Source organism: Microcaecilia unicolor, chromosome 10 (genome assembly GCF_901765095.1).
Source record: "Microcaecilia unicolor chromosome 10, aMicUni1.1, whole genome shotgun sequence".
NCBI lineage: Eukaryota > Metazoa > Chordata > Amphibia > Gymnophiona > Siphonopidae > Microcaecilia > Microcaecilia unicolor.
In genome coordinates, this window is record NC_044040.1 from 206,115,161 (window position 1) to 206,129,677 (window position 14,517).

Below are 14,517 nucleotides of genomic sequence, written 5' to 3' on the forward strand. Positions count from 1 at the left end.
AAGAGGTGACGACAAGTTTTTTTTTTTTATCTCAGATGTTAACAAAAAGTAAAATAAGGGGAGGAAAAGAAAGCATCCCATAGAACTTCAAACATCCTGCACTGATTTTACTCATTTTAGGTTTTAATCAATGAACAATGACAAAAAAAACAAAACCCTAATGCAAAGATATTGATAGGTGTTTATCGGATAAACACAGAGAATACTCTTGCCCTTTTTTTTGTTTTGGATCATCTCAAGTCTTGTTTTTGTACCTTTTTCTGCACTGATTCCTTAACCACTCAAATGTTTATATTTGATTCAGTTAGAAAAGCTACTAACCCAGTGGTTCCCAAACCTGGTGATGGAGGCACCCCAACCAGTCAGGTTTTTCAGGATATCCACAATGAAAATTCATGAGAGAGATTTGCCTGCACTCAGTGGCGTAGCGAAGGCGACTGCCACCCGGGGCGGTTCGCCGCTGTACACCCCCCCCCTCGGCGAATCAATCCCCCCCTAGGTGCACCAACCCCCCCCCTTGTTGCATCACCCAAGCCCCCCCACCATTGCATTCTTGCCTGCCAGATGCACGCCGCTGGGGGGGGGGGGGGGGGGGGGTCGGTTCTGCTGGCTCCCTGCTCCCTCTGCCCCGGAACAGGAAGTAACCTGTTCGGGGCACAGGAAGCAGGGAACCAGCGGAGCCGACATCCACCCAGCGGCGTGCACCCAGGGCGGACCGCCCCCACCGCCCCGCCCTTGCTACGCCACTGCCTGCACTTCCTCCACTGCCTGCAGATCTCTCTCATGAATATTCATTGTGGATATCCCGAAAACCAGACTGGCTGAGGTGCCTCCAGGACCAGGTTTGGGAACCACTCTACTAACCATGAAAATACCACTATGGACCAACTTTATCCTCAAAGGATTCCTAATTAGTTGGAATCTAATAACTGAAACAGTACATGCACAGGGAGAAAGTGGCTAATAAATGCAGAAAATGTTGGAATACTAAGCTTTAAGAATTTTGTTTTATTATCCTTCTGTCTTATTGCAGGTACTCCAGGAGTATTTATTTATTTATTTGTAACATTTATACCCCGCACTTTCCCACTCATTAGCAGGTTCAATGCTGCTTACATAGTAAATCAGGTTAGCAAAGTAATACAGAATGGTTGCAGCTGTAATATAGTAAGTAAAGAGGTGGTCCTTTATGTGTGGATAAGTAGGATGGGCAAGGAAGGAGGATGGAAGAGGTAGGGGAATGGGAGGAGGGGTGTGTATTGGGATTAACCTGTTATTTAGTATGGGGAAATGTAGGGGAGGGGTAAGAAGAGGGATATACTAGAAAGGATTAAATAGGGGAGCATCTAGAATACTGTGATTAATTAGATCGTTCTTTTCGTTTTTGACCTTGCACGCACCTCATATCCGGTGATGGCTATCTGGTGCATGGAGTCGTTAACTGACTTAATGATATCCTGCACTGTGGCCAGAGCTTCTTCCAGTTCTGCTGTGCCTTCGGAATTCTTGCTGTACTTCAGCATTTCCTGTTTGAATTATGAAGAATGTTAATCATGTCGTGTTCAGTCTAAGGCTTTGCATAATCAAATTTCATTTGAGTGACATACAATCCAGAGCTGGAAAAACTGAGGAAAATCATAAGAGATCTACAACCTATACTCCAGGAGGATGAATTACTGAAAGAGATATTCCCATCCCCACCAGTACTGGCCTTCCGACAGCCACCCAACTTAAAACACAAGCTAATCAGAAGTAAACTTCCATCACAGACTGAAAAGGAACAGAAGGGCACACGTCCCTGTAATTTATCCAGTTGCAAACTATGCCAAAATATTTCACAGGACCCCACAGTTACCCACAAAGGAAAGATATTCAACATAAAGGGATCTTTCACTTGCTCATCTTCCAATGTGGTATATATCATTCAGTGTAAAAAATGTAACGAAGGATGCTATATTGGAGAAACAGGCCAGATGCTTAAGACAAGATTCAATTTACATAGACATCACATGAACAATACTGGTGCCAGTAGGGTTCCCACACCTGTTGGTCAACATTTTACAGGACCAGGACACTACCAGTGACTTCACAGTGAGAATCCTGAAAGGTAACTTTAAAACCATACAAGAACGTAACACCTTTGAAGTCAGAATGATTGAATATTTTAACACCCAACAGAAAGGACTTAACAAGGATCTGGGGTTCCTAGCCCATTATAAACCATAAAGCTGTATGTCTCTGTTGATCACCCCACCCCTCACCTATCCACACCTATCCTGTTAGAATATCAATGATATGCTTTGATGTCCCCATGCATACTTCCTACCCACCCCCCTCCTCCCACCCTGTCAGACTGTCATAGTAATGCTTGAATGTTTTCACTTATACAGTGGGGGAAATAAGTATTTGATCCCTTGCTGATTTTGTAAGTTTGCCCACTGACAAAGACATGAGCAGCCCATAATTGAAGGGTAGGTTATTGGTAACAGTGAGAGATAGCACATCACAAATTAAATCCGGAAAATCACATTGTGGAAAGTATATGAATGTATTTGCATTCTGCAGAGGGAAATAAGTATTTAATCCCTCTGGCAAACAAGACCTAATACTTGGTGGCAAAACCCTTGTTGGCAAGCACAGCGGTCAGACGTCTTCTGTAGTTGATGATGAGGTTTGCACACATGTCAGGAGGAATTTTGGTCCACTCCTCTTTGCAGATCATCTCTAAATCATTAAGAGTTCTGGGCTGTCGCTTGGCAACTCGCAGCTTCAGCTCCCTCCATAAGTTTTCAATGGGATTAAGGTCTGGTGACTGGCTAGGCCACTCCATGACCCTAATGTGCTTCTTCCTGAGCCACTCCTTTGTTGCCTTGGCTGTATGTTTTGGGTCATTGTCGTGCTGGAAGACCCAGCCACGACCCATTTTTAAGGCCCTGGCGGAGGGAAGGAGGTTGTCACTCAGAATTGTACGGTACATGGCCCCATCCATTCTCCCATTGATGCGGTGAAGTAGTCCTGTGCCCTTAGCAGAGAAACACCCCCAAAACATAACATTTCCACCTCCATGCTTGACAGTGGGGACGGTGTTCTTTGGGTCATAGGCAGCATTTCTCTTCCTCCAAACACGGCGAGTTGAGTTCATGCCAAAGAGCTCAATTTTTGTCTCATCTGACCACAGCACCTTCTCCCAATCACTCTCGGCATCATCCAGGTGTTCACTGGCAAACTTCAGACGGGCCGTCACATGTGCCTTCCGGAGCAGGGGGACCTTGCGGGCACTGCAGGATTGCAATCCGTTATGTCGTAATGTGTTACCAATGGTTTTCGTGGTGACAGTGGTCCCAGCTGCCTTGAGATCATTGACAAGTTCCCCCCTTGTAGTTGTAGGCTGATTTCTAACCTTCCTCATGATCAAGGATACCCACGAGGTGAGATTTTGCGTGGAGCCCCAGATCTTTGTCGATTGACAGTCATTTTGTACTTCTTCCATTTTCTTACTATGGCACCAACAGTTGTCTCCTTCTCGCCCAGCGTCTTACTGATGGTTTTGTAGCCCATTCCAGCCTTGTGCAGGTGTATGATCTTGTCCCTGACATCCTTAGACAGCTCCTTGCTCTTGGCCATTTTGTAGAGGTTAGAGTCTGACTGATTCACTGAGTCTGTGGACAGGTGTCTTTCATACAGGTGACCATTGCCGACAGCTGTCTGTCATGCAGGTAACGAGTTGATTTGGAGCATCTACCTGGTCTGTAGGGGCCAGATCTCTTACTGGTTGGTGGGGGATCAAATACTTATTTCCCTCTGCAGAATGCAAATAAATTCATATACTTTCCACAATGTGATTTTCCGGATTTAATTTGTGATGTGCTATCTCTCACTGTTACCAATAACCTACCCTTCAATTATGGGCTGCTCATGTCTTTGTCAGTGGGCAAACTTACAAAATCAGCAAGGGATCAAATACTTATTTCCCCCACTGTATACACTGTCAGCTAGCACATTTGCTTATTTCCGATCTGAGGAAGAAGGGCAACCTTCGAAAGCTAATCAAGAAATGTATTAAGTTATGTCCAATAAAAAAGGTATCATCTTATTTTCTTTTCCATGTTTTATTTTGTTTGATTTCTATTGATAACCTTAAGAGTGGACTAACACGGCTACCACACTCCTCTATTTGAGCAATATGAAACTATTACGTAATGAGATGCTAGCATGTAGTATGGCTGGTTTATGAAGGCAAATATTTTATTCCTTACTAAGATCCTTAATCATAAGTAATTATGAAAGAGGCTGAAAAAGTGTGTAGAGAGAGGGAAGGTATCGTACTGCATTTTTAGTTATGGTTTGTTTGGTGTCCTGACATGAGCATGTACAGCAAGTTTTATTGGGCAAAATGAGAGGTACAAAGCAGGCACAATGGAGGCAGTTCAGATTAAAAGGAAACCATTTTTCTGAAAACGTGCTCCAGTGGGCGAGACATAATGGAGTGGAGGAGTGGCCTAGTGGTTAGGGTGGTGGACTTTGGTCCTGGGGAACTGAGGAACTGAGTTCGATTTCCACTTCAGGCACAGGCAGCTCCTTGTGACTCTGGGCAAGTCACTTAACCCTCCATTGCCCCATGTAAGCCGCATTGAGCCTGCCATGAGTGGGAAAGCGCAGGGTACAAGTGTAACAAAAATAAAATAGATACTATTGGAGATTCTACATGGAATGTTGCAGCAACATTCCATGTAGAAGGCTGCGCAGGCTTCTGTTTCTGTGAGTCTGACGTCCTGCACGTATGTGCAGGATGTCAGACTCACAGAAGCAGAAGCCTGCGCAGCCACATTGCTGATCTGCAAGGGCCGACTTCTACATGGAATGTTGCTAGAGGAATAGCAACATTCCATGTAGAATCTCAAATGGTAGCAACAGTGGAGGAGTGGCCTAGTGGTTAGGGTGGTGAACTCTGGTCCTGAGGATCTGAGTTCATTTCCCACTTCAGGCACAGGCAGCTCCTTGTGACTCTGGGCAAGTCACTTAACCCTCCATTGCCTGCCGCATTGAGCCTGCCATGAGTGGGAAAGCGCGGGGTACAAATGTAACAACAACAACAAAAAATAATGAATGAGCTTGAAGGGAAGGGCTATATAAAATCCTGTTTTAAAAAAAAAATCCTAGTTTTTAGAGACATTGCTCTAGCTTGTTTTCTTTCATAGAAATCTGCTTCTTCAAATTCTTGTTCTCTTATTAGCTTTAACCGACCGCGTTTTATTCACTTCTCTTAGGCCGTTGAAAAGGCTGCTGTTGCAATACGGGATTATCAGGCTGAATTGGTTTGCAGTACAGGTTGTGAATCATTTGTACTTTAAGGAGAACGTTTTGTATCTGCCTCAAGCTGTTTGTATTGGCTAAATATTTTTTTTTTCTGAATGTTAGCTGTGTCTGACCTGTTAGTTGAAGAGGACGTACAGTTAATAAATCCAAATTATAAACTAATAATAATAAACTGCCTGTATGAAGAGATTTCATCCAAGGTGGTGTACAACAGCTATGGCTTGACATAAAACTTAAAATTGTATTTAACAGCATAGTTTAGTCGTCGTCTTTATGCACATTTGTTACAGAACTGAAATGAAAGCCGGTGCATCGATAATTCCCTAGCTGCCGCTAGTAGTAATATGCTGAATGTGTCACTTCCTATATAATAATTCTCACCTCCAACGTTCTATGCTTGGGGACCGTGGCTCCCCTGGCTGCAAGTGGTCTGCGAGGCAGACACGCACGGACGTCACTGACGTCAACACAGCTGATTCCAAGGCAAGGGGAGGCGCTACGCGTGTTTCCCTACTCCTCCTACTGCCCCGGAATCAGCTGTCACCCATCCCCTCCCGTGAACCTGTCGATCCCCCCCCCCCTGAACGCCGAAAACTGCCGCCATTGCCGCCAGCCGCCGTTGTTGTGCTACCTTCCCTTCCCGTAGGTTCTCAATCATCTTCTTAGTTTAACTCATGCGTCTGAGTTAAACTTTCTAAGAAGATGATTGAAGAACCTACGGGAAGGGAAGGTAGCAGAACAAGGGCGGCGGTGGGCGGCAGTTTTCGCTGGCACGGGGGGGGGGAACGACAGGTTCACGGAAGGGGGGGGTTCGAGGGGGCCGTAGCACGGGGGGGGGGGGGGGGGATTGCCTGCCTAAGGCCCGTTTCCTTGCCTGCGGCTGCGGGTGGGGGTTGATGTGCCCGGGGGGGGGGGGTAGGGGCTGGGTGATGCACTGGGGGGGGGGGGTAAGGGTTTGGGTGATGCGCCGAGGGGGGAGGGGAGGGTCGCTGGACATGGGTGGCTGGAGGGGGGCAGGGGGAGGGGAGGGTCGCTGGACATGGGTGGCTGCAGGGGGAGAGGAGGGTCGCTGGACATGGATGGCTGTGGGGGGGGCAGGGAAGGGGAAGTGGGGAGGGGGTCCTGAGACCAGATGGGTGGCTGCAGGGGAGGGCAGGGGAGACAGAAGGGACGCTGCAGGGGGGGCAGGAGGAGAGGAGGGTCACTGGACATGGGTGGCTGCAGGGGCGGCAGGGGAGATAGGTGGGTCGCTGGACATGGGTGGCTACAGGGGGGGCAAGGGGAAAGGAGAGGAGGGTTGTTGGACATGGGTGGCTGCAGGGGGGCAAGGGAGAGGAGGGTCACTGGACATGGGTAGCTGCAGGGGGAGAGGAGGGTTGGGGGCAGGGGGAGAGGAGAGTCGCTGGATATGGGTGGCTGCAGGGGGAGCAGGGGAGAGAGGAGGGCCGCTGCACATGCGTGGCTGCAGGGGCCGAGGAGGGTTGGTGGGGAGGGGGTCCTGAGATCAGATTGGTGGCTGCGGGGGGGGGCAGGGGGAGACAGGAAGGACGCTGCGGGGGGGGGGGGGGATTACCTTGCTAGCGCCCGTTTCATTGCCTACCGAAACGGGCCTTTTATACTAGTTTATTTAGAATTTCAGTGCTTCCTTGTTAACTGGCTGAAGTTGGAATGTGTTTGGTGGGTTGCCTAGTGAAGAATAAAAGCAATAGCTTTTCTCTAGAAGTCAAGTTACTCTAACAAGCATGGGCAGGTTAATGCTGTTTATCCTGGAGCATTATTATTCTTTAAAGGGGAGTTTTTTTTTTTTTTTTTTTAATGCTTTCTGCTTAGGAGAATGACATGGATGCAAAGAAAGCTGTCGGAGAAACTGAGTGAAAGCTATTTTCATGTTATTTTGTCCTTTTAAAATCTAACAGTTTTTTTTTTTTTTAATTTGACAATAACAGTAAGAAGACAATAACAGTAAGAAGAAAAAGCTAGGGTACTATACATTCAGGGCACATATCAGTTGTATTCAGTGGAACTGCATAGCAAGGAACGCTAAAGAAGCAGCTATTCTGATTAAGCAAGTGTTAATACAAGTCAGGAAAGTTTGAATCGGACACAGTATATTTTCACTGCTGCTTTTCAATGGACTAAAAATTCATAGGTTTGTTTTCAAAGCCAAAAAGATAACCAACAGTTTTTTTTTCTTTTGTCATTTCTTATGCACGTACAATGCCCATTCCCCTTCCTCACTGCAGCCCCCCATTACCTCTCCACTCTCATCTCTCCCTGCATTCCTCCCCGTGAACTCCGATCGCTGGACAAATCTCTCTTGTCGTCCCCCTTCTCCACTGCTAACTCCAGGCTTCGCTCCTTTTCTCTCATGGCACCTTATGCCTGGAATAGACTTCCTGGACCTATACGTCTAGCTCCGTCTCTACCTGTTTTCAAATCTATGCTGAAAACCCACCTTTTCACTGCTGCTTTTTAGCTCCCAATACTTCCCTCACCCGTAACTGTCTTGTCTGTATTATTTAGATTGTAAGCTCTTTTGAGCGGGGACTGTCTCTTTGTATCAGGTGTTAAGCGCTGCGTGCGTCTGGTAGCGCTATACAAATGCTAATAATAACCACTTTGCTTCGTCCATTATGCTGTGCAACTGAAGCGATCTGTTCACTTCTGATCTCCAAGTAACTGGACCTCTCTATTCATTTCCATGAGGATGTTTTAGGAAGCACAAGAATTTGTACAGCAAGGTCTAGACGTGTCATTAAAGATGGGAATGAAAGCACAGTAGCATGGAGAGATGGCTTTATGAAAGGAATTACTATGCCATCGAAGGTTGGGGGGGGGGGGGTCCCACAAGAAAGTCAAGCAGCACCAACGTGTTTCGGGCCACCGAGCTTTCCTCTGGGGGTCGTTGCAGTTCAAGCAAGTCAGCTTCACAGAGTTACAAATGGAAAAAAACACCAGTAATACGCTAGAGCAGTTTGGACTGGTTATAGTAACATAGTAGATGACGGCAGAAAAGACCTGCACGGTCCATCCAGTCTGCCCCACAAGATAAACTGATATGTGCTACTTTTTGTGTATACCCTACCTTGATTTGTACCTGTCCTCTTCAGGGCACAGACCATATAAGTCTGCCCCGCCTCCCACCACCGGCTCTGGCACAGACCATATAAGTCTGCCCAGCACTATCCCCGCCTCCAAACCACCAGTCCCGCCTCCCACCACCGGCTCTGCCACCCAATCTGGGCTAAGGTTGTTATGCCTTTGCAGTGCATACTGCTCCAGCATAGTATTGGTGTTTTTTTTTCCATTTGTAATTCTGTGACGCTCACTTGCTTTGAATCGCTATGACCCCTGCGGAAGGCTTTGTGCCGAAACACGGCCCGCGTAGGGTCTTTGTGCCAGTAGATTTTGGCAGATAAACTTGTTGATGCTTTTACCTTCTTGTTTGCCTCGGTCATTTGAAACTCTGCTCACTCTCACCCTCGTTGGGCTGCAGGGTATCATTTAAGTAACAGCTATCATTGCAGCCCTTGTTATTGTCATTCATAAGTACATAATTTATTTTTTTATGACATTTTGTAACCCACATTATCTGAAACTAGGATCTAAGTTCAGTGTGGCTCACAATATAACAAAAGTAGAACTGACAGTAATACTATATGGACCTACGTTTATAAAGGGCACCTTAACAAAATAAAAAAGCATTTGGCGCTATTTTGTAAACTGTGCTTAAGTAGGCACATTTATGGAATAAAAGCTTAGGTCGGAACCGCAACTACATTTAAGTGGGACCGTTTATACCAATAAAAACCTGGTGTAAAACCTCGTCTAGAGTTTAATTAGTAGGTTGTACCGAGGAATAAGTTCACAGGAACCCAGGTACACCCTACATAGGAAAGAGCTTGGAGGTGACTTTAGGGAGCCCGAGTGGGAGAGAACAGAACGCACAGCGGTAGGTTATGTCCACTCATGTCCGTTCAGGAGAACGCGGTGGAACAGTTCTGTTTCCGGATGGTACCTCACCTCCCCGGATCGTCTCAAGAGAATATTCCCAGGTTCTAAGGGTTTGTGCTGGAGAGGGTGCGGCCGTAGGGGTACCATGGGACATGTGTGGTGGAGCTGTATAAAAGCCCAAGCATTTTGGAAGTCAGCTCATAGCCGGCTACAGAAATGGTGGGAGGCCCTATTCCCTGGTCACCAGAGCTTTTCCTGTTTACCGCAAGACCTGCAGGACTTCAGAGGCATCAATGGGTTTTGGTGCAACTGCGGTGGGAGTGGCCAGGGTGGTTATAGCGTCTCAGTGAAACAGGTGGGAGTACCATCAATCCTTAAATGGCACAACAAATTGCGATATGTGTGCGAAATGGAGAGGTTGTTAGCTGAAAGAAAACATCAGACGAGTAAATGGAAACGATTTTGGAAACAATTTTCGTAACTCAACAATTAGAAGAGTACCCGAAACCCTCATGAGGGGAGGGTTTAAGTGGCACTGGTCATATGTATCCTGGCGGGCAGGGTGGGTGGGGATTGAAATTCATATAAATCTCTATAAAGTTTGAAGTACAATGAGGTTATACTATGTATGTCATGGCTATAGAAAGGGGAAGAGTAGGGGTTTATTATGTGAGACTGTATAAGCTGTACCAGTGGCGTAGCCAGACAGCCAATTTTGGGTGGGCCTGAGGCCAAAATGGATGGGCATGGAATTGAGCCCCTCCTGGCCCCCCTACGCTCTGCATTCTGTCTCTCTCCCTACCCCCAAACACAAATATTAATACCTGGGCTGGTGGGGGATTCCCAAACTGCACCAGCTGAAGATTTCCTCCTCCTTCCGAACAGCAGCTGGCGGCACTTAACTTGAGCTGACGCTGCTGCCAGTAGTCCGTACGTGCTCAGTGCTTCCGCATGGGTGACAACTGAGCATGTGCAGAGGGGCCGGTGTGTGGTGCAGGATGCCATTTGGAAGAGTATTGGCTGGCTGAGGAGAAGGATTCCACCAGCCACAGCAGAGTGCCACAATTTTGGGTGGGCCTGAGTTCAAATTGGGTGGGCTGTAGCCCACCCAGGCCCACCTGTAGCTACGCCACTGAGCTGTACATCAGAGCTCCCTCCTTTCTGTACAGGAAGCAATGTTGTTTTGTTCAGTTGTTCAATAAAGACTTCATGCAAATTAAAAAAAAACAAACAAAAAAAAACCTGGTGTAAATCCTCATATGCGCATTAGTTGCGAATCCTAATTCTCTAATGGTGCGCATACATTTCAGGAACACCATGGCCAAGCTCCCTTTTCGAGTCCACGCACTAGAATTTATGCGCACTTCTTTAGAAAAGTACACCTAAAATGATGCGTGTAAATTCTAATTATTGCCAGTTAGTGCGATCAAACCGGTTATTGGTACCGATTGGCTCATTATTCAGTTACCGCGCATAAAATTGAGCACGTGCCCGAATTTACACATGCAGCTCGAAAAGCTATGCATAGAATCGTGCGGTTGATGTCCTTTAGGTTACCTTCCATTCTTGGTGCTTTTAAAATTCCTAACTGTAATGTGCTTTGCCTTTTTTTTACCTATCGTCTAAAACTGGTCTGACTTATTTTAATTACTTTTTGGATCACTTGTTCCCTCTCCTTCTCCCCCCCCCCCCACCCCCCCCACCCCCCCCCCCCCCCCCCCCAAAGAATCAAGTTTTTCCTGTTCCTTAGCTAAAACCTTCACTATGTATAACTGAAGGCCATTTTTATTTGTTAAATATTTCCAGTAAATTACAACATCAAAGATTGTTTCTGATGATAGGCACTTTCAGGATGTCTTTGTTTTGGTCTATTAGCCGGTGTAAACAGGAAATGTAATGTTTAGGTTAATCACCCAAATGTTTAAATGTACAACGCAGAACATCTGTTGTTGCTGCTGTTGCAGTTTATTTGTGGTGCATTCTCGTAATCAGATTTCTATCGCTACTTCATAACTTTTCTGTTTGCTGCCTTTTTATAATGGTGCAGCAAAAAACCTAGGCATGAAGTTATTTTGCTGTCCCTCCCATATCTCTCTACTCCAACAGTATCTTCTCTTCATCTCCTGAACTTGTCTCCGTCCTCTCTCTCATTCCCCTTGCTGGCCCTGCCTCTCAGTTGCAGGTGCAGAAAGACCTGAAAGAATCTGTTCTTTTTCTCTTGCTGGCAGAGAGCTGCATCTCTTGTCTCCTCTGCTTTTTCTTTATTCTGAGGCAGGGGGGGACTGACCATTCAGGCAACTGGGCAGTGCCCAAGGGCCCAGAGGCTCTGCCCAGCATGCCGCTGGTGATCTAGTGGCCTCGGCGGGGCGGAACATGTTCTTTCTTGCCTGGCCCTTTGTGCTGCGCAATTCCCCCTGCCCAGAACCACCGTATTTTAAAAGTGGCTGCTGAGACTCCCTGTGGAATTCTCGTGAGACTGCCGCGGGAAGTCTCGGCCGCTATTTTGAAAACACGGCGGTGCTGGCAGGTAGAGAATAGCAGCAACGCAGCCCCTCCCCCCCAGCAGAGGCCACCAGACTAACAGGACCCCTCAGGTAGGACCGGGGCAGCAGCGGCAGGATGGGAGACCCAGACCACGCTCAGTTTTCCTTAGCATCTGATTTCCTTAGCATCCCAGCCATGCCAGTCTGGCAGGTAGGATTGCATTCTTTTACTTAGATTGTGAGCCCTCCTGGGACAGAGAAATATCCAGAATGCCTGAATGTAACTCACCTTGAGCTACTACTGAAAAAGGTGTGAGCAAAATCTAAATAAATAAATAAGAACATAAGAATATAACATAAGCATTGCCATACTGGGACAGAAGGTCAGTCAAGCCCAGTATCCTATTTCCAGCAGTGGCTATTCCAAGTCGCAAGTACCTGGCAAGATCCCAAATGAGTAAAATAGATCTCATGCTGCTTATCCCAGGTATAAGCAGTGGAATTTTTCTAAGTCTTTCTTAATAATGGCTTATTGACTTTTCTTTCGGGAAATTGTCCAAACTTTTTTTTAAACCTTGTGAAGCTAACTGCTTTTATCATAACTTCTGGCAACAAATTCCAGAATTTAATTACACACTGGGTGAAGAAATATTTTCTGATTTGTTTTAAATTTACAACTTAAAGCGTCATTGTGTGCCACCCCCCCACACACACCAGTCCTTGCATTTTTGGAAAGAATAAAGCAATTTACATCTACCTGTTCCACTCCTCTCAGTATTTTATTTATTTATTTATTTTATTTATTTATTGCATTTGTATCCCACATTTTCCCACCTTTTTGCGGGTTCAGTGTGGCTACAATACGAGTTAAATGATGGAATACAATTTGTTACAGATTGGTTATGGATTACATTGTGCAGAGTTATGCGAGACAATCGAGGTGTCGTTAAGGAATGTAACAATGGAACACAAACATTGAAACGTTGGAAGGAGACAATGGGAGCTTAGAGGGCGATAATAAGGCATGAAGACATATGGTATATATCTTTCTGTGAGTAAAGGTATGAATGATGTGATAATACGGGAATGAGAGTTCAGAAGTAGATGTATGATGCATTAATGAACAGTAAGTATGGATTTTATGTGTTTTGGTTCTTTCCGTAAATTTTTTTTCAAAAAGATAGGTCTTCAATAATCTGTGGAAGGAAGCTTGCTCGTGGATCGTTCTTAAGTGCGCGGCAGTGTATTCCAAGACCTCTATCATATCTCCCTTCAGCCATCTCTTCTCCAAGCTGAAGAGCCCTACCCAATTTAGCATTTCCTCATGGGGAAGTTGTCCCATCCCCTTTATCTTTTTCGTCACCATTTCCTACCAATAGGTGGAGATAAAGAGCTGAAACTGGGATATAGGCTGGTTCTTTGCTGGAACTTTCTGGCATTTCTCTACCTCCAGCGGATGGTAAGGGTGTTCAGGTTGGTGCTGGCCCTAAGCCTAGCTCCCCAGCGCACAGGTTCTTTGGCCTACTGCTGTGGTAAAGTATAATGGCATTGCTCCTATCCCTAGTCCATTATCAGGGGTCAATCAAGCACAGGGCTCCACATCCCCCAATCCCCCCAATCAGTTACAGGTCCCCGCTGGGTGGTGGTCGAGCTCGGAACTCATGGGGCCTTTGCCTGTGGGAGCGTGTGTCCCCATCCCCCTCCTTGCACTCTGTCCCTTCCCAGGGGCACCATGTGGCTCTGGGAAGACTAGGTCCTCAGAAAAACAAAATTGGAGGATCTTGGTTTCCTAGTTTTTCTTTATTTCTTTGCTGTTCAGGGAAACTTGTTTTTAAAAAGAGCAAGCCTGATCTAGGACTTTGGGGGAAAATAAAAGAGAAAAAGCAGCCACTTTGGGGACCCAGGGAGTACTAGGCCATGGTCAGGTGGTCTCTGGACAAGCTAATTTACATGGTCGGAAATACCGGCCAGCAAATGCACTGCCTGGGGGAACCGGCATCTCAGTGCAGCTGCCAATTTCCGGCTTGTGATAGGCTGTAGCCAAGAACATCACAATCGCTGTGAAGGCAGGCTCAGCGCTTAAGGAGATGCACCAGAATAAGGTAGAGCACATTTTCAAAGAGGCCTTCTTCTTGACAAGGGGTATAGGCAACCATCTCTGGAAGTTATATTGCCTGAACTATGCTGTGCTAGGTCCAGTGGCTTCCTGATTCCATGGAGGTGGCTTGTTTAGAGTCCGGTGCAGCCTTCCTGTTGGATGTCTTATGCAACTTGGTTTGTATTTCTTCGTGATTGATTGACTCAGTGATCATGGCCTTAAGGTGGCTATATCTTCGCTACTAATTGGCAGATGCTTCTTCTAAAGTGTGCTTGAAGCCGCGCTTTGCTATTTGGCATTATCTGGAGAAGTTAGTCAGGGACTTGGCCTCTCGTCCGCTATATATATCCCAGAGATGCATTAACAGACTCCTGGCAAATTGGGCCTAGGCAAGGCTCATTCAAAAGGGTGTGTGCTGCCTCTGGCAGAATAAGCATGTTGCACCAGCCCTCGCACATTTTCGAAGATGGTGGTGGTTTCAGCGGCGGCCCAGGCACACAGTCTTTCTTTTGGCACCCATACTTGTCCATTTCCATTGGCTCTATCTTTCTGCCGAAGGCAACTTCCCCTTCCGTATAATTAATAGATTTGCTTCCCTGCATTCAAGGACCGGGAAACCAGTGCTCATCCTGGAATGCTTCATATACTGGATGTGCAGAAAATTCC

The 14,517-nt window shown here is 46.4% G+C and overlaps 2 protein-coding genes across 2 annotated transcripts in view; one reads left to right on the forward strand and one right to left on the reverse strand.

The window, feature by feature from the left end:
• The window catches only part of MCF2L2 (MCF.2 cell line derived transforming sequence-like 2), a 410,388-nt gene that overhangs the window by 81,616 nt on the left and 314,255 nt on the right, over window positions 1-14,517 (reverse strand). The window contains exon 21 of the mRNA XM_030216237.1: window positions 1,401-1,526. Coding sequence (XP_030072097.1) covers window positions 1,401-1,526 — 126 coding nt within the window. The remainder of the gene's footprint in view (window positions 1-1,400; window positions 1,527-14,517) is intronic.
• B3GNT5 (UDP-GlcNAc:betaGal beta-1,3-N-acetylglucosaminyltransferase 5) overlaps window positions 1-14,517 on the forward strand; it is a 103,468-nt gene that overhangs the window by 9,540 nt on the left and 79,411 nt on the right. The window lies entirely within an intron of this gene.